Below are 23,558 nucleotides of genomic sequence, written 5' to 3'. Positions count from 1 at the left end.
TCCTTAATTCCCTCTCGTGGCCCAAGAAGAGCTTGCCCTCCACACCTTTGTAAGGGCGCTAACATTAGAGTGCCTTCGTCAGCATCTTCGCCTGTCATCGCCATTGTCGTTGGACAAGATGTTGGCAGAGGCCGAGAGGGCAGAAGCAATTTTAGCTCCTCCAAAGTGTTCCAGCATTGCCCCGTATGCTGCGAGACAGACACAACCAGTGCCATGCTGATCCCGCCACAAGCCACGAAATGATCTTTGCTACCGGTGTGATGAGGCAGGCCATGTGGCCCTGGACTACCTCATACCATCAGCCCAGTACAGCCATCAGGAAACGCCAAGGGGGTGGCACCACCTGAGACCTCCAGCAGAATCCCTCAGTTGTTGCTTCTCCAGGTGGGTCATTTGGGAGCAGCGAGGCTTGTTCATGGACTGCGTGGTGGAGGGCATTAGATACTGTGCATTGGTGGACAGGGTTAACCATCTTCCTTCTAGGTGTCCTCCCCAACATGGACAAGCCATCCCTGCCTGGGTGGACAATGACTGAGGTCCAGCTGGCTACAGTCACTGGCGACTGTGTGGCGATGAGAGGGAAGAGGTGGCTGCACATCACAGTAGGGAAAAATATAGTGGAGCATGAGGTGTAGCTAGCCAACATTCAGGAGTGCAGCATCATTGAGCTGGATTTGCTGTCCCGTTGGGGGGCCTGTGTGGATGTAGACCTCCCTACCATTGACCAGCAGCTGCGTAGCAAGTGGGTGAGTGATCCAGTGCTGGTCCAGGTGAGGAGATGGCTGAGCATGGGATGGTGACCGGAGTGGGCAGAGGTCTCCACCCTGGATACAGAAAACAAAGCCCTATTCTCTCAGTGGGGAACACTGAGGGTGTGCGATGGGTGGCTATGCCAGCAATGGCAGTTTTCTGACAGCGACAGACATTTGCAACTGGGGGCTCCACCACAGTGCTGCAGTTGGTACATGGGCTGGTCGGGGCGAGTTAATTTGGGGTTGCAAAGACTTTGGGCAAGCTGTGCAAACACTTTTGGCCTGGGTACAGGCAGAAAATGGAGCTGTTTGGGCACTGCTGCGACGCTTGCATGTCTTAGACCAGTCTTGGGGCCCCAGTATGGGTCTACAGCCCCTCCCAGAAGAAGGGACTATCCCCCAATATGGGAAGCCACTGGGAGAGGTGCTCAACTGCATCTCCGATGTATACAGGTGCAGTTGCCTGAGTGGTGGAAGGCAGTCATACTGCACCGGGACCGACTGGCACGGTATCAGCCCTTGGCCGCCACCAACCCAGTGAGGCGGAAGGAATGAAGTGACACCCCCTGTGCCCTGCTTCTTGCCTCACCAAACAGTGTCTCCCCTGGGGGAGGGGGGTGTGAAATCCAGAAAACCCCCGCACCCCGGTGGCAGCATCGACTACCACTGGGACTTTTGAACTTTGTTATGGACTTGGGTTGCCAAAGATGGCTGACCCCTTGGGCGAGGGTAGTGTGACACTGGGGGGGGGGGGGGTCAACATCCTGCATTTCTAATGACTAGCGATGCTTGTTGTTCTTGTTTTAAAATGCTTTCATGGGATTATGGTGGGAAGTTCAACTTTATTTATTGTTACATTTTAGCTTGGGTTATATAGTTATTCGCACGTGTGTTTGTGGATCACCCTGATTAACCAAGGTTTGTGATCTTTACCTCCCCAATCTGTATGTGATGGAAGGGGTTCTCTCCCTAGGTCATAGTGCCCGGTCTGTTTTTGTATTTATCACAATAACAATGGTTATTCAGTTTAATGAGCTTCCTCGTCTGTCATCAAGCACTGAATTCTCGCCACAATATCTTGAGCCTAAGTTGATGTCCATTATGTTGAAGAAAAGCTTTATCTGGGTGTTTCCTCACCAATTTCTCTATTGCATTGAGATCACTTTTCAGTAGAAATGGGTTTCTGTGTAAGCATGCAGGTTATTATTGATTGACATATCTCTAAATGTTGTGATTTTTAATGTTATTCCTTAAAATAATTGACATATATCACATTGACTTTGCAGGCTTGTTTTAGTGAACAGCAGTTAAAAGCTCTGAATAATTACAGACAAGTGTTAAAAGAAAAACAACAGGTCCAGATTGAGGCTCAGTTCAGAAAAGCATTAGAGGATGCTCACAATAACGATAGCTATGTAAAAAGGAATGTCGCCCCTTTGTGGAAATTATGCATTGTGGACTACAAAAGCCACGATAATAATGCTGGTGAGTGTACAATGGGAGTGTTAATCATTATTTAATAAATTTATTGTAATGCTCGCTTCTACCTCCTACCCAGGATCCACAAGCCTGACTGTCCTAATTGTCTCTGCCTGTTCCTGCTTCATTGAACACGTATCCTCATACCTCAACTCTATTCTATCCCCCTTGGTTCAGTCCCTTCACACCTACATCTGCGACACTCCTTAAGATAGGAGCAGAAGTAGGCCATTCAGCCCATTGAGTCTGCTCCGCCATTCAATCATGGTCTGATACAATTCTTCCAGTCATCCCCACTCCCCTGCCTCCTCCCCATGCTCTTTGATGCCCTGGCTAATCAAGAACCTATCTATCTCTGCCTTAAATGCACCCAATGACTTGGCCTTCACAGCTGCTCATGGCAGCAAGTTCCACAGATTTACTACCTCTGTCTAAAGTAATTTCTCTGCATCTCTGTTCTAAATGGGCGTCCTTCAATTCTGAAGTCGTGCAGTCTTGTCCTAGACTTCCCTACCATGGTAAATAACTTTGCCATATCTAATCTGTTCAGGCTTTTTAACATTTAGAATGTTTCTATGAGATCCCCCCTCATTCTCCTGAACTCCAGGAATACAGCCCAAGAGCTGCCAGACATTTCTCATATGGTAACCCTTTCATTCCTGGAATCATTCTCGTAAATCTTCTCTGAACCCTCTTCAATGTCAGTATATCCTTTCTAAAAAAAGGAGCCCAAAATTGCACACAATACTCCAAGTGTGGTCTCACAAGTGTCTTATAGAGCCTCAACATCACATCCCTGCTCTTATATTTTATACCTCTAGAAATGAATGCCAACATTGCATTCGCCGCCTTCACCACCAACTCAACCTGGAGGTTAACCTTTCGGGTATCCTGCACAAAGACTCCCAAGGCCCTTTGCATCTCTGCATTTTGAATTCTCTCCCCATCTAAATAATAGTCTACCCGTTTATTTCTTCCACCAAAGTGCATGATCATACACTTTCCAACATTGTATTTCATTTGCCACTTCTTTACTCATTCCCCTAAACTATCTAAGTCTCTCTGCAGGCTCTCTGTTTCCTCAACACTACCCCTAAACTATCTAAGTCTCTCTGCAGGCTCTCTGTTTCCTCAACACTCCTCCACCTATCTTTGTGTCATTGGCAAATTTAGCCACAAATCCATTAATCCAAATCATTGATTTCTTCTTGTGCTCTTGATCTCAGTAATTTTCAACTCCCTACCCCTGATCACCTCATTTTCAGCATAGATGTTCTGGCCCTGGACACTTATAATCCCCCATCAAGAAGGTCTCGAAGGTCTCCGCTTCTTTCTCAATAAAAGAACCAACCAGTTCCCTTTCACCACCACCTGCCTCTGTCTAATAGAACTGATCCTTGACATCAACAGTTTTTCCTTCAGCTCCTCCACTTTCCCCAGACTCAAGGATACCCACATGGTGGGTGCCTGCCTCTTTATTTGCTACATAGAATAGTCCATACTCCAAGCCTTTCCCGATAATGCTCCCCAACTCTTCCTCTGCTATATTGATAATTGCTTTGGTGCTGCATCATGCACCCATGCTGAGCTCGTCAATCTCTTCAACTTTGCCTTCAACTCCCATCCAGCCATTAAATTCATTTGGTCCATTTCTGACATCCCTCTCTCCTTTCTTAATCTGTCTCCATCTCTGGAGACAAACTGTCAACAGACATCTTTTATAAATTCCCATAGTTATCTTGACTATATCTCTTCCCACCTTATCTCCTGTAAAAATGCTGTTCCTTTTTCTCAGTGCCCAGGGTGCAGTTTTCCTTTCTAGGTCATCAGAGATTCCTTCTACTTCAAAGAACATGGTGTCCCTTTCTCCATTGTTGATCCTGCCCTCACCCGTATCTCCTCCATTTCCCAAACATCCGTGCTCGCCCCATCTTCTTTCCACCTTAAGTTCATCTTGTCTTTACCTACTACCCCATGAGCCTCCACATCCAACACATCATCCTCCACAACTTCTGCTATGTCCAAAGTGGTCCGATCACTAATTTATCTTTACCTTCTTTTACCCACTTTTTGCGAGGAACTCTCCCTTCTTGATTCCCTTGACATATGTCCCTCCCCACTAATATCCCTCTCGGCACTTATCCCTGCAAGTGGCCTAAATGCTACACCTGCCCACTTACCTCAATTCCAGAGCCCCAGGCAGTACTTCACCTGTGATTAAGTTGGGGTCGTCTGTTGTGTTCGATGCTCCCAATGCAGCCTTCTCTACATTGGTAAGACCCATCGTAAATTGGGAGACTGCTGCATCAAGCACCTCCACTCCATCCACCAAAAGCAGCACTTCATGGTGGCCAAACATTTTAATTCAGATTCCCATTTCTGTCCCAACATGTCAATCCATGGTCCCTTTTTGTGGCAAGATGCTGCCACTGCATTTTGTATGTATTGTTATGGTAATGATATTATTCAGTTAAATATTGATAAAGAATATGTTTTGAGATAGTATCAGTGAGAAGCTAACAGTTTCAATTGCAACAAGTGTCCTTAAACCAAAACAATTTAAAAGTAAGTAAAGTATGGAAAATGCTGAGTAAATATTCTTTACCAGATATTAAGTTTGTTCAAACAAAAGAGCTGGCCTCTGCCAAATAAGGCAACTATATTCTAAAATATGGCTGGCTGCAGAAACTCATTGGTGGTACTGCACAGCTATTAGAGCTGCTGTCTTGCAGTGCAGGAAATTGGGTTCATCCCTGACCTTGGGTATTTTCTGCATGGAGTTTGCATGTTCGGCTATGACAATGTAAACTTCTAGTTGCTCCAATTTCCTCCCAAGTCCCAAAGACATACTGGTTGGTAGGTTAATTGGTCACTGAAAATTGTCCCTAATGAAAGAATCTTGGAGTTGCTGAGGACATGGGAAAAATAAAAATAGGATTAATGTAGGATTGATGTATGTAATTGGGTGGTTGATGATCAACATGGGCTCAATAGATCTGTTTCCTTGATTGGGGTTCACAACCCCAATGAAGTTGTGTTATGCAAGTCTATTCATTCCATCAGGCAATTTTTGTTCCATCTATTGCAGTCTCTGCAGCCCCACATTAACCTCAGCCTGCCCCCCCCCCCAAAACTGAAGTGGAAGGAAGTCATTCTTGAAGCCAGTGGATCGCCAGAGAAGTGGTGCTTAATTATTGCTTTCTCTTGATTATAGTATATTTATTGACATAATTATTGCTGATGTTCTATACTAATGATCAGAAGCCAAATGGTAGATGGTGCCAAGCTTAGTACAATAAATGATGTAGGAAAAGTGATGCTCTAGCATTTCTTTAAGAAGATTGCTTGCAAGCTACTTGCTCTTTGCCTTATAAAATATTTAAATTCTGTGGACTCTGACAAACACTAACAAGGTAATATTTCTTCCAAATAGTCTGTATGTTAAATATCTGGCGCCCAACTGCTGAATTACATTCCCTACTAAAGGAGGGTGGAAGATACTGGATCTGTTATCTATCTGCTGCATCATGCAAGGGTCGGCATAATTATGTTGATCTGCAGTTGACTGCTACAAAGAAAACCAGGTACCAACAGCTGCAGGTAATTCAGTTTTTTACATTCAGTTTAATATTTAGCTGTGATATGAGCATGTTCTAGGAAGAAATTCTGATATAAATTCAAATGAGAAATGTTATTAATGAGTTGAAGAGGGGGAAAAAAATGGAGAGAACAAAGAAAATGCAAGTGATAAGGTAGAGAACTAAAGTGGTTCACATGATTTGGTGTTTTCACAATTGTCCAGTTAGTCAATGAATGAGCCAAGTTAGATTTCTAGCATTCTCTTTTATTTCCACCATTCTGAGAGGCACAGCCGTAGTACTTTGAAGAAACCTGAAACAAAAGAGCATGCTTGAAATCTTTGTAGATCAGTGAGGATAAACTGAGCTCAGTTAGATGACCTTGAATTACAACTCCAATCTGACATTTGGTCCGAAGAGCTACTTCATTGAGCTTCCTTGTAACAGTTGGGACGCTAAGCATAGAGAGGTCAAAGTGGGAGTGGTGTAGGAGAATGCAAGTGACAGGCAGCTAGAAGTTTAGGGTAAAATTTTTCTGATTAGAAGTGTTCTGCAAAGTGGCCCTTTTACTTGGTCCACAAACTCAAAAAACAGTCCTTGACATTATAATCCACTAACACTTCTGAGCTACTGTTCTACATTCAATGCTCATAATGTAGTCGTCTTGGGAGTCACTTTTGTATTTCCAGGTATCTCTTATCACTAAGAGCTAATATATCATGGCTAGAGTTGTTGAAGGTATTCAAATTATATTTGATGGCAGTGGTGCATTTAGAAAATTATTGTGACACTCTGGGGGAGGGGAAGGTGGTGTGGTCGCCAGCCCGCCCCTGCCTTTCTAATGACCAGCACTGTTTATTGTTCTTGTGTTAAAACACTTTTGTGGGATTATGGTGGGAAGTTCCAGTTCATTTAGTATTATATTTTAGCTTGGATTTTATAGTTATTCACTTGTGTATTTGTGGGTCACCCTAACTGTAACCAGGGTGTGTGATGGTTGCCTCCCCCATTTGTATGAGACAGGTTGGGTTCACTCTCCGGGTCGTGGTGCCCAGTCTGTTTTGTGTTTATCCTAATAAAATGATTGTTGAGTTAACAAACTTCCTCGTCTATCATTATGGGCCAAATGCTTGACATGTTATTTTTAAACCCCTAAAAGTAAGACATGCTGATATGTTTACAGAGGAGAGTATCTTTGGGAAGGGTAGTATTTAATACTCATCCCTTTGTATCCTTGAAAAAGTGGTAGGATTCTTGAAGTAGACATAGTAAAGTATTTCCATTGTATTGTCAGGTTTTTGGCCCAGGAATGGTTATTTTCCTTCAAAATGTTAAGGCCATAAGACATGGGCTCAAATTAGGCCATTCAGCCCATTGGGTGTGCTCTGCCATTTCCTCATGGCTGGTCCATTTCCCTCTCAACCCATTTTCCTACCACCTTTCTCCCCATAATCTTTCACGTTCTGACTAATCAAGAACCTATCAACTTCTGCCTTAAGTGCACCCAATGGCCTGGCCTCCGCAGCCGCCCGTGGCAACGAATTCCACAGATTTGCCACCCTCTGGCTAAAGAAATTCCAGCTTATCCCTGTTCTGAATGGACGTCCCTCTTTTCTGAAGCTGTGTCCTCTGGTCTTGGACCCCCACACTATAGGAAACATCCTCTCCACCACTCTATCTAGGCCTTTTAACATTTGATGGGTTTCAATGAGATACCCCTTCATTCTTCTAAATTCCAACATGTATAAGCCTTAAGCCATCAAACACAGTTATCTGGTAACCATTTCATTCCTGGAATTATTCTCATGAACCTCCTCTGAACCCTCTCCAATGTCAGCGTATCCTTAAATAAAGGGCCCAAAACTGCTCACAGTACTCCAAGTGAGGCCTCACCAGTGCCTTACAAAGCCTCAGCACTTGCATCCTTGTTTTTTGTACTCTAGTCCTCTCGATGAATTTTAACATTTGCATTTGCCTTCCTCACCGCTGACTCTACCTGCAAATTAACCCTGGGAGTACCATGCAGGATTCCCTAAGACTCTTTGCAGCATGGATTTTTGTATTTTCTCCCAGTTTAGAAAATAGTCATTTTCATTTTTAAATCTTTTTTATTAATTATTATTGAAGATCAACAAAAAAAATTAAAGTAATCAAGTCAACATGTCAATTTGTACAATGAGAACTAAATTATCAAATAACTGATTAACAAAGCTAAACAATATATCAATAATAAGAAGAAAAAATAAAATATTAAAATTTTTGGGGGGGGAAAAGAAAGAAGGAAAAAAGAACCCCTACTAACTAAAAAAAAAAACACCACTACTAACAGAAAAAAAAAATGAAAAAAAACCATTGGGAGCACAACCCCAGAGCTATACGCTCCCATAAAAGAAAAACATCGATCCGCCAACTCAAATCCATTTAAACAAGAATCAGAAGGGAGCCATCTTAATTAATTCAAATCAAATGATAGTAACAGGCAAAAGAACCCCACCTTTTCTCAAAGTCAAATTGAGGATCAAAAGTTCGACTTCTGATTTTCTCCAAACTAAGACATAACATCACCTGAGAGAACCATTGTATCAAAGTGGGAGCAGAGGCATCTTTCTATACTTTTATTCTTTCTACCAAAGTGTATGACTATACACTTCGTAACAATATATACCATCTGCCACTTCTTTGCCGATCCTCCAAAGCTAAGTCCTTCTGCAGCCACCTTGCTTCCTCAACACTACCTACACTTCCACCTATCTTTGTACCGACTACAAATTTGGCCAAAAAGTCATTAATTCCATCATCTAAATCTTTGACATACAACATAAAAAGAAGCAGTCCTGAGACTGATCCCTACTGAACTATAGATTCAGGATCAGTTCCTGTGGATTGGAGGGTAGCCAATGTTGTCCTTCTCTTCAAGAAGGGAGGAAGAGAGAAAACAGGGAATTATAGACCGGTTAGCCTGACGTCGATGGTGGGAAAGATGCTGGAGTCAGTTATAAAAGATGAAATTACAACACATCTGGATAGCAGTAACAGGATCGGTCCGAGTCAGCGTGGACGTACGAAGGGGAAATCGTGCTTGACTAATCTTCTGGAATTTTTTGAGGATGTAACTATGAAAATGGACAAGGGAGAGCCAGTGGATGTAGTGTACCTGGACTTCCAGAAAGCCTTTGATAAAGTCCTACATAGGAGATTAGTGGGCAAAATTAGGTCACATGGTATTGGGGGCAGAGTACTGACATGGATTGAAAATTGGCTGGCTGACAGAAAGCAAAGAATAGCGATTAACGGGTCCCTTTCAGAATGGCAGGCGGTGACCAGTGGGGTACCGCAGGGTTCAGTGCTGGGACCACAGCTGTTTACAATATATATTAATGATTTAGATGAAGGAATTAAAAGTAACATTAGCAAATTTGCCAATGACACAAAGCTGGGTGGCAGTGTGAATTATGAGGAGGATGTTATGAGAATGCAGGGTGACTTGGACAGGCTGGGTGAGTGGGCAGATGCATGGCAGATGCAGTTTAATGTGGATAAATGTGAGGTTATCCACTTTGGTGGTAAGAACAGGAAGGCAGATTATTATCTAAATGGAGTCAAGTTAGGAAAAGGGGAAGTACAACGAGATCTAGGTGTTTTTGTACATCAGTCACTGAAAGCAAGCATGCAAGTACAGCAGGCAGTGAAGAAAGCTAATGGTGTGCTGGCCTTCATAACAAGGGGAATTGAGTATAAGAGCAAAGAGGTCCTTCTGCAACTGTACAGGGCCCTGGGGGAGACCACACCTGGAGTACTGTGTGCAGTTTTGGTCTCCAAATTTGAGGAAGGACATTTTTGCTATTGAGGGAGCGCAGCATAGGTTCACAAGGTGAATTCCTGGGATGGCGGGACTGTCATATGTCGAATGATTGGAGCGATTGGGCTTGTATACTCTGGAATTTAGAAGGCTGAGAGGGGATCTTATTTATTAAGGGATTGGACACGCTGGAAGCAGGAAGCATGTTCCCGTGGATGGGTGAGTCCAGAACCAGAGGCCACAGTTTAAGAATAAGGGGTAGGCCATTTAGAACGGAGCTGAGGAAAAACTTTTTCACCCAGAGAGTGGTGGATATATGGAATGCTCTGCCCCAGAAGGCTGTGGAGGCCAAGTCTCTGGATGCTTTCAAGAAAGAGATAGATAGAGCTCTTAAAGATAGTGGAATCAAAGGTTATGGGGATAAGGCAGGAACTGGATACTGATTGTGGATGATCAGCCATGATCACGGTGAATGGCGGTGCTGGCTTGAAGGGCCGAATGGCCTACTCCTGCACCTATTGTCTATTGAACACCACTAGTCATTGCCAGCCAATCAGAAAAGGCTCCCTTTATTCCCACTCTTTGCCTCCTGCCAATCAGCTTGTGCTCTATCGATGCTAGTATCTTTCCTGTAATACCATGGGCTCTTGTTTAAGCAGCCACTTGTGTGGCACCTTGTCGAAGGCCTTCTGAAAATCCAAGCACATAACATCCATGTTATGTTCTATAATGTGGAGAAGGAACTTGCAGGCTGTAGAATTCCCATGTGCCTGCAACCTTTTCATGGAAGAGGTCACCGATTTAGGAAGTGCTGTCAAGGAAGCCTGAAGGCAGATGATATATTTTTGGTAAGATGATGACGTGTTCACAAATCACTGCTAGGTACTAAAATCATCAAGTACTACATGACTATCCCATCAGCAAGTTGCTCCATAGCAATGGAGATGGATCTATTGCATGCTGTTGTGTTGTCACCTGGATTTGTCATATACCGATGAGCAGTGTAAGTGATTGTCTTGGAAGGTTTTTATTGTGAATGCAAAGCCTTGTTGGATGTTGGTAACATAGAATACAGTACTACAAGTCCGATTCACTGGTTCATTGGCATGACTGGCAGGGGGAGCTGCATTGCCTCAGTTGTAGCAAGGACTAGGCAGAGGTCCCGGGTTTGCCTGTTGCAGCTGACCAGGAGAGGAGATGCCAACGTGATGTGGGACATGCTGGAATCCATCCTTGGATTAGGGACTGACCCCTCTGGTGTTCATTCAGTGGAAGAACAAGCTAGACGAGGACAACTTGTCAATTCTACAGTCATGCTGCTCAGGGACTTGAGCTATATTTTTTTGCTTTCTGACTGTTTTCTGAACCATATGTGCTAGAGGAATGCTGTTTCATTTGGTTACAATTGTGTTTGGTGGAATGATACTTTAATTTGATTTTGGACTATGGGGTAGTTGTCTGCTGATTGAGCTGGGAACCAAAACAGAGCAGGAAAGGCGAAAATCAAAAATTCATTTTAGAGCCAATTGGATATGGCAGTGATGGACCCATTCTGTGCAAAACTGAGATTTAACAGTGTATTTTTTTAATCTTAGGCAGCTTCCAGTGTGTTAAATCAACTTTATCAACCTAGGCAAGCAGTCGCATATAGTATGCTCTGTGATCAGTTCTTTAGAACTGTCTGCAAAGAGGTGGACCTGGCAGGATATGTGATCTACATTTTGGGGAAAACAGGTACTGATTATAAAATTTAATGTATCGTCATCATTAATGTGCCATATCGTATGACGTGAGTGATCATGGTCTTTCCATGGCCATAACTGATCTTGGCAAATTTTTCTATAGAGGTGGTTTGTCACTGCCACCTTCTGTGCAATGCCTTTCGAAGACAGGTGACCCCAGCCATTACCAATACCCATCAGAAATTGTCTGTCTAGTGTCTGTGGTTGCATAACCAGGACTTGTGATATGTAGCAGCTGCTCATACGACCATCCATCACTTGCTCCCATGGCTTCATGTGACCTTGATTCGGGAGCGAAGCAGGTGCTACGACTTACCCAAGGGTGACCTGCAGCCTAGCAGAGGGAAGAAGTGTCTTACACCTCCTTTGCTAGAGACATATGTCCACCGTGGCACCCAAGTTAATGTATGGAACTCCTAAAAGATTATTTGTCTCGATATTTATTCCACAGAGCATTTTTTTTCTTTTGTGAATATTGTAAGTGTTTAAGATCCCTTCAATTAAGCACCTTCCCAATCAATTAAACGGCTAAATAAAAAGTCAAATGTATTGGTTTATTATTGTCATGTACAAATATACATTGAAAACCTTGTTGTTGCATGCTGATATTACAGATCACCATTATTATAGTGCACTGAGGTGGAACAAAGTAAAACAATAATAATGAAGAATACAGTAAAACTACAGAGAATGTGAGATACATTTAAACTAATTGCAAGATTGTAATGAGGTTGATTGTGAGGTAGAGTCCATCTTAAAACACAAAAGATTTGTTCAAGAGTCTACAATGGAATCATCTGCAAACTTAGAGCAGAATCTGGCCACGTAGTAATGAGTGTAGAAGGATTGGGTATGGGGCTAATGTGTTGCAGCCCATTGTTGCTAATTTGGTCTGTTGGTCAGCAAATCAATATCCGGGCTACAGACAAGTTCCTTGATCGTAATATGCCCAGGATTGCACCATCTGTTATTTACCAGAACCGCCAGCCCCCCTCCTTTACGCTTACCGCTCTCAGTGCAATTCTGGTCAGCTCGAATGGTCTGGAAGCCCTCTATGGAAACGCTTTGATCGGGTATGTCCTCATGCAGCCACGTCTCAGTGAAGCACATGACACTGCCCTCCCGAAATGTTCTCTGACTCCTGACAAGCGCTGTCAGTTCATCGATTTTATTCCCTAGCGATCTCACATTTCCCATGATGAGAGAGGGGAGACACGGCTTATAACTTCTCTTCACCTTAAGCCTCTGTTGTCTCAACCCGGTCCTCTTCCCTCGCCGTTTTGATCCCCCTCTGCATCCTTTGTGTGTTTTCCTTCAGATTTCAGCCGGGATGTCCGCTGCTGTGTTTGCTAAACCAGCGGGCATAAGCGCAATCATTTGTTCCCTGGAATAAACAATGCGGCCATCCTGCTGCCACGCTAACGAGCCGTGTCCGAATGTAACTAATTCCAGCGCTAAAAAAACAAGTAAAACTCTCTCCACCAGCATGTCAGAGAGGGTGCAGCTTCAACGTGTTACCGTGAGAAAAAAAATACAACAAATAACTAAGTTAAAAAGTTTAAAAGTAAGAAATTACAGAGCAACTGTAACAGACTGCATGCACTACCGACACATGCGCACTAAAACTCTTTGCAGAGGGGAGTGGTTTTTCTGCGCCTTCCTGAAGTCCCCAATGATTTCCTTGGTCTTTTCCACATTCAGATTTGGGTTGTTGTTCTGACACCAGACTACCAGCCCCTCCACTTCCTCTCTGTACTCTGACTAATAATTGTTGTTGATGAAGCCAACTGTTGTGTCATCCACAAACCTGATGTGGTTTGAGCTGAATCTTGAGACAGTCATGTGTTAGCAGTGTGAAAAGCAGCAGACTGAGCACACTCATACCTTTAGGTTTAAATTCTACCTTTTATGATACAATCAAAACAATATGGAAGGAAGCCTTCTCCCTGAGGAGAAAAATGCAATTAGTCCCATTCTTCTTTCAGTTACTTTCTCTCGCATTTGCTTATGAACTCCTTTATTTCTTGCTATTAATTTGCCGTAAGGGAAATTTACAGTAGCCAATTAACCAAATAGTATGTCTTGGGTATGTCAAGGAAATCAGAGTACTAAGAGAAACCCCAGGTGATCATGGGTAAAATGTACACACTTCACATCAACATCACTTGAGGTCAGGATCTGTGGTACCCTGTTAATTCTTTTCCTGATGTTGTATCAGGAGAGTGCCCATGTAAGTGAGGATTCATTAGTCTTTAAAACTCAATAATACATGTTTGATTGCAGTTTTGAAATCTAGTTAAGGGAGAAGCAAAAATTAGATGTGTCAGTATTACAGTGGAGTAAAGGGAATTACAGCAGCATGAGAGAGCTGGCCATTGTTGATTGGAAGGGGACACTAACAGGGATGACAGCAGAACAGCAATGGCTGGAGTTTCTGGGAGCAATTCAGAAAGCACAGGATCGATACATCCCAAATAAGAGGAAATATGTTCCAAAGAGAAAATGATGCAACTCTGGCTGACATTAGAAGTCAAAGACAGCATAAAAGCAAATGAAAGGGCATATATTGTTGCAAAATTGAACCCCAGTGTTAGAGGATTGCAAAAATAAAAAAAAACACAATGGAAGCCAACTGAAAAAACAATAAGGGGAGAAAAGACAAAATATGAAGGTAAACTAGCCAAGAAGATAAAAGATGATACCAAAAGTTTTTTCAAATACATAAGCAGTAAAATAGAGGTGAGTGTCAAATCGCTAGAAAATAACACTAGAGAGGTAGTAATGGGGGACAAATTTATTAAGTATTTTGAATCTGTTTTCACTGTGGAAGACACCAGCAGGCCAGAAATTTAGAAGTGTCAGGGGACAAAAGTGAGTGTAGTTGTTGGATTACTAAGGGAAAAGTGCTCGAGAAGCTGAAAGGCCTAAAGGAAGATAAGTCACCTGGACCAAATGAACTACACCCTAGGATTCTGAAAGAAATACCTGAAGAGGTTATGGAGGCACTACTAGTGATCTTTTTAGAATTACTAATTCTGGAATGGTTTCTGAGGACTGGAAAATTACAAAGGTCATTCCACTCTTTCAGAAGGGCCGGTTAGCCTGACTTCAGCAGGTGAAAAGATGTTGGATTTCATTATTAAGAATGATGTTTCAGGGTACTTGGAGGCACACAATAGACCAAAGTCAGCATGGTTTCCTGAGGGGAAATCTTGTCTGACAAATGTGTTGGAATTGTTTGAAGAAACAACAAGCAGGATAGACTAAGGAAACTCAATAGTTGCTGTTTACTTGGATTTTCAGAAGGCCATTGCCAAGGTGCAGCAAATGAGGCTGCTTAACAAGGTAAGAGCCAATGGTTTTACAGGAAAGATACCTGCATTGATAGAAGATTGGCTGACTGTCGGGAGGCAAAGAGTGGAATAAAGGGGGGTCTTTCTGGTTTGGCTGCCAGTGACTAGTGGTTTTCACATTATGCTGTATGTCAATGAAGAAATGGGGAATCTACAGAGGGACTTGGGAGATTGAGCAAAGAAGTAGCAGGTGGAATACAGTGTAGAGAATTGTATGGTCATAACTTGGGTAGAAGGAACAAAGGGACAGATATTTTTTAAAGGGGGAGGAAATTCAGAAATCAGAGATTCAAAGGGAGTTGGAAGTCCTTGTGCACAGCTCCTTAAAGATTAACTTGCAGGTTAAATTGCTGGTAAGGAAGGCAAATGTGATTTTAGCGTTCATTTTAAGAGGATGATAATATAAAAACAAGGATGTAATACTGAAGTTTTATAAGGCATTGGAGAGGTTGGACTTGAGTATTGTGAGCAGTTTTGACACTCCCTATCTGGGAAAAGATGTGCTGGCGTAGAGGGTCCAGAGGGAAGTTCACGAGAATGATTCTGTGAATGAAAGGGTTAATGTATGTTTGATGACTTTGGGCCTGTAATTACTGGAGTTTGAAGAATGGAGTGGGGGTGGTTCCCACTGAAACCTATTGAATATTTATAGGGCTAGATAGATAGAATGGATGTGAAAACGTTTTCTTTAGTGAGGGGGTCTAGTTTCAGAGGGCACAGTCTCAGAACAGATCAGGATTTTTTTTAAGCCAGAGAGTGGTGAATCCTTTTGCTGTTCACTGATCCTGTTTACAGTTACTGTTCTATAGATTTGCCAAGTATGCCTGCAGAAAAATGAATCTCGAGGTCTATGTGGTGACATATATGTACTCCGATAATAAATTTTACTTTAAACTTTGAATTTGTGGAATTCATTGCCACGGATGGCTGGCGAGGCCAAGTAATTAGGTATACATTCTTTATTAGTAAGGATCTCAAAGGTTATGGGGAGAAGGCAGGAGAATGGGGTTGAGAGGGATAATAAATCAGCCATGATGGAATGGCGGAGCAGACCCAATGGGTTGAATGGCCTAATTCTGCTCCTTTTTTTATATGGTTCAACAGAATTAATTGTGAAGGAAAACAAGTTCAATTGGCTTGGTGGGCTTTTATGTGTGTGTGTGTGTGTGTACACAACTCAAAAGCAGCCAGTAATTGAACATTAGTTGAATATTTAAATCTTCTACAATATCCATTGTGATAAGTGAAAATATAAAAAGGTTGTTATGATAGTTAATGTTAACTCATGTAGAAGATTTACTCTTAAGTGCAATGCACTAATATTCTCATTTTGTGCACAAGACATTTGTGGTTCCTGGAAAGAACATGAATTTGTCTGTTTTAAACTGTAGATGGACCTTCAACTGTGTATTTGGCTGATGAAAATCAGGATCTAGTAGCTATAAAATTTTGGACCAGTTTTAAACAGCTGGCTGTGGAAGACATTATCAAGCCAAGTGCCCTGGTTGTTGCAAGCAACTTGAAGTGGACATCAGAGAGTTCCATGGGTATTCCTGTGCTGTTAACTGGGGATCTTTCCAACTTTTCTGCAAATCCAAAGGATGGACATCTACGAGAAAAATACATTCAACTAAAAAGTTCTGTCCAGGTGGGGCATTTGGAAGATTCCTAGATGTAATACAGTCTAGAATAATTCAACTGCAAAAATATAAAACACTATGCCAAAGTACTTTTAACTGGAATGTGTAACAAATTTTCTTCTTAGTTTATAAAATGGTGGCATTAGCCCATGTATTTTTAAACCATAATGTCTCCATTGACATGCAAATATTAAGGATGGTTCAAGTGTCATCATAGCTGATGGTATCTTCCATTCTCTCAAGATGAAGTTGATTCATACACAGAATAAGAAAAAATGTTTTTGTAGTATCATCCATATTATATTGACCAATAATATCCTAGTAAGTTGCATTGTAATCATCTGGCTGGGCAGGCAATGTATGTCAGCTGCATAATATGGGAAATAGCGGACACCATATGCAGCTATATCTGTAATCTGTAGTTCCATGAGGAGTTCTTGCTCAGTTAGAATGGAGTCTGTACTTCAAGCACTCTCCGCTTTCCTCAGGTATTGCCAGTATAGAGATTAGGTAGGAAGTGTTGTTGAGGAATTGAGTATCTTGGAGTATAATTGAAAAGTCCAACTATTAATGTGCTAATGTCCAGATCCTGACCTGAGCCATATCAAAATTAGTTGAGATTTAAAAAAAGTAAATGCATGGATTGAAAATGGAGTCTTAAGATTACAGATACAGTAGTGGTTGCTGGTTCTGCAACAGTACTTAAATTTTAAGTGATTAACTCTGATAATCCACTATCTCCTCACTTGGAAATACCAGTGGCTTGGTATCCAGCCCACCAGGTATTGCTTGTAATGCTCCTTTTAAATTCAGTGGCACCCTGTTCCTGAACTCCATTTAAACTTGCCAGCTATTGCTATGTTAAGTTAGAAAGCAGCACAGCCAGTACAATAGCAGTGGAAAAAAAATTACAACAACTTCTGAATTTTCAATTTGCTCGTCTATACACCATAAGTACTATCAATTTCATTCTGTAATGATGACAAGCACTTTTTCACCATTTCAGTTGCAGCATTTTAGCCAATACATTATTGTATTTTCACATGCAGCCGAGTATTGCTTGTGTTTCTTTCATTTACTCCCACATTCAATAGAATTAGAGGATCTGATTATATATTTCCTCAAATTTCCTTACAACATCAGGGTCAATTTGACCCATTGTGACTATGCTGGCTGTGAACAATCCCATCCATCCCATTCCTCCACCTATTATTCCTGTAACACATTCTCCCTTTCAGACATGCATCCTACCATCCATCTAAGCAGAGTAATTTACAGTGATCAATTAACCTAGCAACCAATATGTCTTTGGGATTTGGGAGGAAAATGAAACAGCAGGGGACTGTGTTGCTGAGGTGTGTTGTGTAGCTGGAAAATTGGCCAAGCATTGGACATTTTGGAGGTGACACCACTACCATAAAATCATTAAGCCCAAATACTACGTTTATTAACATGTGCATCATTTAATTGATTGCTTTAGAATATACAGAGTTTTGTCAAGGATACTGAAGAAAAGGTGAAAACTATTCTTGGAACAATTAGTACTCCAAGGTCGAACAAAAACTCTGATGACATACTTACTCCGAACAATAAAAGATCCAGTATCACTTCAATCAGTGGCACCTTGGTATGTATAAAGGTATTCCAGCAAATATTGTAGGTAGATTTTACTTGTAGAATATTCTTATTTATAAGTTCTTTCCCTAAAATTGTAAGGATGTAATGCTATCACAAACAAGAGAGGATCTGTAGATGCTGGAAATCCAAACAACACACAAAATGCTGGAGGAACTCAGCAGACCATGCAGCATCTATGGAAAAGTACAGTCATCCCAAAACATTGACTACTTTTTTTCCATTTTGTGTGTGTTGCAAGGATGCAATGCTGAGGGCTTTGTAAGGCATTGGTCAGACCACACTTGGGAGTATCATGAGCAGTTTTGGGCCCCTTATCTAAGAAAAGATGTGACGGCATCAGAGAGTCCAGAGGAGGTTCATGAGAATGATTCTGGGATTGAAAGGGTTAACCTATGAGGACTTTTTGGCTCTGTGCCTGTACTTGCTGGAGGTAGAAGAATGAGGGAGCATCTTATTGAAACATATCCACTATCCACTTTGAAAAGCCCAGATAGAGTAGACATGGAAAGGATATTTCCTGCAGTGGAGATACCAGAGGGTGGTGAATCTGTGGAATTCATTGACATGCACGGCTGTGGAGGCCAAGTTATTGGGTATACTTAAGGTGGAAGTTCATACATGTTTAAAGTAGGTTCTAGGTAGGCAGGTGAGCATTTTTATTTTATATAATCGACATTTGAACAGTACAGAGCAAATAAATTATAGTGTATATTAACAAAGTTATTTGTTTAGAAATGTCAAAATCTATTCCTACCAATTATCTCTCATGGAGCTAATGAATGTTTGAGAGATTGCTTATTTTACCATATTTTCTACAGCTTCGCTGCATGAGCAACTCATTTTAATTAAGTTTGGTGTTGTTCTTGGCATGCTTTTAGTTAAACTTCAAGGCTTGTTAAAGAAAGGAGCCAGTAGTTTACTTATCATTTGAAAAGTTGTGAAAGTGGGTAGCCAGCAGTGATTTGAATGACATTTGGTCACTTTATGCTTAGCTCGTTTTATGAGCTTTAGATTTTATTTTATCTGTGGTTCAGACATAAGTGATTACATAGAATTTTAGACTGTGTTGAAACTGACCAATCATAAAGTCAAGAAGAAATATAGCATAGTTCTTAACCCATTTTTAGGAATGCAAAAACCACCACTGACTGGTGTTAAACATGGCATAGAAAAGATGGCTACAGTTGTTGAATACTATTGTAAACTGCTTTATCATTGATTTCCCTTATGTCAAAAGATCATAAACTTGAACATTTAATAGTGATTGTGGGGTGTTCAGTTCCAATCATTTCTCTCCAAATAATGATATAACCCAAAACCTGGATAGCAGGCATAAGCACTAGAGATTCTCCAGATGCTGGAAATGCAGCATAACAAAAATGCAGTAGGAACTCCTGAAAAAGGGTCTCGGCCTCAAATGTCAACTGTTTATTCATTTCCATAATTGCAACCTGTCCTGTTGAATTCCTCCAGCATTTTGTCTGGATAATGGTCAATAAAAGACTTCCAAAATAGCAAGAAACTTTGAAGCACTCATGGGATGAAGTTTTCAGAGCAACAGAAATGGCATCTGACCTATAAAATTTTTAGATTTTTTTTGCAGAGAATTATCTGTTGACCAAAGCTTCACAAATTACTTTCTCTCAAGTGCCTATCCATTTCGCCTAACAAAGCCCTAGCTAACTCTATTTCTACCATTTGTGGAGAAGTTGTTCCAGATTAATCATTGCTTCCATTTGTCCTTAAATCACGCATAAATGAAGACTATTTAATACTTTATTCTATCTGAACCAATCATCTCCTATCCCTGCACCAAGTCTCTTGCATTTATATTATCTCCATTAGTGGAGTCAACTGCAGTACCCTTGAAATTGAATCATACTACAATTGCCAGTACAACATATTGTAGCTGAAAGACCAGATCAGAGGCTGAAAGTTTGATCAATGATTCTTCTGACAAGAGCATTTTTGTCAACAAGGAATTGGGTTGCAGTGTGAGGGAGTACTGTAACTTCCACTTTATTGGATGTATGGAGCTACAGTCAGGAACCTAAACACTATCTTTGACAAATTACTTGATGAGCATCTTATTCACTCCACCACCATAAACCATGCAATAAGATGGAATCAACAGTATTTCCTCAAACCTTTGTTATTTACTGCCTAGGAGGGAAAATAGGAACATGAGAACACCATAATCCAAGTTCCCTTCAAGTCCTAGATGTAACTTCCTACCTAAGCACTGTATCAAGAAAAACAACACAGTAGTAAATCAGAGTTAGAAAAAGGTCAATTTTGGTGGAATAAACTAATTTTGGCAAGTCAGCAATCCTTTTGAAGGGTTATCTAAAATTAATTTGTATTTATCGAAAACCTTTATTCTTGTAAGAGGTTTCACGGGCAAAATTGGATGCTAATCCCGCAGCAATATGAATCACAGGGTTGTATATGGTGTACTTTCATAATAAATTTACTCTTTGAATTTTAAAATAAAAAGAGGTACTTGGTTAATCACTGGTGTGGGCGTGGGGAGGGTTTTTCATAGCTGCAAATGCATTGGCCTAGATCAACTATTCCTGCAGGAACAATTTAACACTGTCCCAGGATGATATCAGTGATTGTACTCAGCACAAGACACGATGCATTCAAGCATTGGAGCAGTGAATTTTTTGAGATTTAAGTTAACCCATTATGACCTTGGCAGAAGTCATAATAATATGTATTCATGCAGTTACTCACCTGTGCATTTTTTTTTTGAGGTTCTCCATACTTTGTCCCCAAGTTCCTCTGGTGCTTTCACTCCAATTACAACCCATAGAGACCTGATACATCAACCTACCTGCTGTTTGCTAGTGATTTAGTTTTCAATTTTGTTCAACTGGTGGCATTTAACTAACTTTTTTCTGTTTTGCATTGCAGTGCAACAGTCATCTACAAGGTCATTAGTTTGTGATATGCTGTAATAAAACTGAGCAGAGTTTTATCACAATATGCATTTTAGTTATTAGATAATTTGACTAAATGAAACAGAAATTAAAGTACACAAGAAACTAGAGAATAGAGTTCTCACAGGTTGTAGGATAGAAGACAATTCTTTGTGAATTCTGAAATTAACAGGATGTTTTTTCATGGATCTAGTGATTCCTGACTTATATTTTCTACCGTCTGGCTTTTTGACAGCTTGCTTCACCAAATGCTAAAAGAAAGCCACCCACACTATCAACTACAGAAAATGGATCCAAATCTACATTGTGCAGTCCAAAGATTACACCAGCTGAATCCCTCACAGAGCTGAAGAAAAGAAAACTTAAGCTTTTGTCTCAAATCCCTTCTCCTGTTCCATTGCCTCACCTTTCCACTTGTGTTTCACCATCTGTACAGAGAAATTTTCGACCACCTCGGAGATGTGTCACACCGCAAAACTCTGAAGAAGCAATTCAAATGGGAAATAATAAATCTGTTCATGTATCAGCTTTGAAAAAGACTGAAATTTCCAAAATAGCTGAAGATAATTGGGTTACAGATGAGGAACTTGCAATGATAGATACACAAGCACTTATCAAAGGTTGGGGAAATGGAGTCAGTGAAAATGACAAAGAAAAACCTACAAGGATACAAATCACCAGTTCAAAAGACAATACCACTTTATCCAAAAATGTTAAGAACTATCTTGGGACTCAGCTTTCCAAAATAGTAGAAGACAACTGGGTTACAGATGAAGAACTTGCAATGATAAATACACAGGCACTTTATGAAGAGTGTTCTAATGCCAGTGACATGAAGGACAACAGAAAGGTTGAAAGGTCCCATGTTGCCAAACTGACAGACCGTCCTTTCATGCCACAAACTGCAAATGATTTTAATAACGAATTAGGGAATAAAGTTGCAAAATTGGTTGAAGATAATTGGGTTCCAGATGAAGAGCTTGCAATGATAAATACCCAAGTTCTTTATGAGCACTGGGCAAGTGAGAGTATTGAGAAAACAAAGGGAAAAATAGAAAATACACAAATTGAGAGTTCTAATGGTCATGCCTTAAAACAAAATCTTGAATCTGAATTTGAAACAGTGGGTGTTTCAGCAGATAAAAGCTCACCTGTAGGATCACAGTCCAAAAGAAGGCGTAAAGATGAAGGTAGTACAATAATCCAAGTAATGTTATCAGCCAAAGAAAGATGCCACGCCATCAAGAGCAACAGTAACATTGAGGTGTAGAAAGGAGATAATTTATTTGACAACTAGAATTATTATACAAAACTTTAAGTGAAAATTGTATCTTTTACACTGCACCCTGACGTGTATTACTTGAAAGTGATTATTTGGCTGTCAATTTGATTGTTGCTGTTTGTAATTAATATGTTTAGATATTTTGTAAACGTTAAGTTGTTAGTGTAAAAATGTATCAACCTTAAATAAACTTTTGTTGTATTTTATATGCTGCAGTTTTGTAATTAAGCATTCTTCTATTGAGTTAAACAGATGTTGAATTCAAGTGTCTTAGCTATAGACCATTACCGATCCAGGTAATATTGCTACTTCCTACTAGTTGTATTTTAAAGTAAGAGTGGACGTTATCCAAGTTCCTCATGTAGCTATTGAAAACCCACTACAGATGGTAGATACTAATTATGTATCCGTTCCAATCATAATTAAAGTAAGCCCAGACCCCATAAGATATAGGAGCAGAAGTAGGCCATTTAGCCCATCGAGTCTGCTCTGCCATTCAGTCATGGGCTGATTGAATTCTTCCAGTCATCCCCACTCCCCTGCCTTCTCCCCATACCCTTTGATGCCCTGGCTAATCAAGAACCTATCTATCTCTGCCTTAAATGCGCCCATTGACTTGGCTTCCGCAGTCGCTCGTGGCAACAAATTCCACAGATTTATCACCCCCTGACCCCGCATGGTGCTGATTCATTCTTTATTGAAATTTTTTTAAATGATAAAAATTTATTTTAAACAACACAAAACTTCTCGAGTGGCTGCCATTACAGTAAACATTCAATTACCCAATGGGAGTGCTTTACATGCACTCTCAGCCAATCACATATTAGTTCTGTTACGTACCCCATAACTGGGTTGCCAAACCAGCAGAAATGGAACGCATGTTGGAGTCTGTGATTACTAGGAACTAATAAAGTTTTATTAAAGAAATAAGTAATACAGTACACTAATCGCAAGGATATAAATGTAACAGGTTAGCAATGATAGTATACACATATACACAGAAATAGGGTAATAGGAATCAACCAAGCTCTATTGCAGTCTAGGGGTAAAATGATCAGTCTTAAGTGAAGCAGAGTTCAGTTCAGTCTAGTGCAGTTCGAAGTAATCGCTGTTGTACCGTTGGGGAGAGTGAGAGATGCAGTTGGTTTCAGGCAAACCTTTTCGATGCCTTCTGATCTAGCTGTGGTCACCGACTGTGACCCCTCCATTCCGGATGCGATCATTCTTCCGTGGTGAACCCGGCACCCAGGCAAGGGCGGACACACACCAGGTTCCCACCGATCGTACCTTTACACCCTGTGAGCCTCTGACCGATTCCTGCGAACCGGTCCTCCAAACTCCCACCACCTT

At 41.0% G+C, this 23,558-nt stretch overlaps 1 protein-coding gene across 3 annotated transcripts in view; it reads left to right on the top strand.

Annotated features, from left to right (window-relative positions):
• The window catches only part of brca2 (BRCA2 DNA repair associated), a 127,469-nt gene extending 105,110 nt beyond the window's left edge, over positions 1-22,359 (top strand). For all 3 annotated transcript variants that reach the window (XM_072262931.1, XM_072262930.1, XM_072262932.1), the window contains 6 exons: positions 2,039-2,237; positions 5,665-5,831; positions 11,204-11,342; positions 16,095-16,351; positions 17,824-17,970; positions 21,162-22,359. In XM_072262931.1, coding sequence (XP_072119032.1) covers positions 2,039-2,237; positions 5,665-5,831; positions 11,204-11,342; positions 16,095-16,351; positions 17,824-17,970; positions 21,162-22,196 — 1,944 coding nt within the window. In that variant the 3' untranslated portion in view covers positions 22,197-22,359. The remainder of the gene's footprint in view (positions 1-2,038; positions 2,238-5,664; positions 5,832-11,203; positions 11,343-16,094; positions 16,352-17,823; positions 17,971-21,161) is intronic.
• Positions 22,360-23,558: the final 1,199 nt, after the last annotated feature.

The sequence above is a fragment of the Mobula birostris genome, chromosome 7, assembly GCF_030028105.1.
Source record: "Mobula birostris isolate sMobBir1 chromosome 7, sMobBir1.hap1, whole genome shotgun sequence".
Taxonomy (NCBI): Eukaryota; Metazoa; Chordata; class Chondrichthyes; order Myliobatiformes; family Myliobatidae; genus Mobula; species Mobula birostris.
The sequence above is the reverse complement of the archived record's forward strand: the minus strand, read 5'-3'. Positions and strand labels throughout refer to the sequence as shown.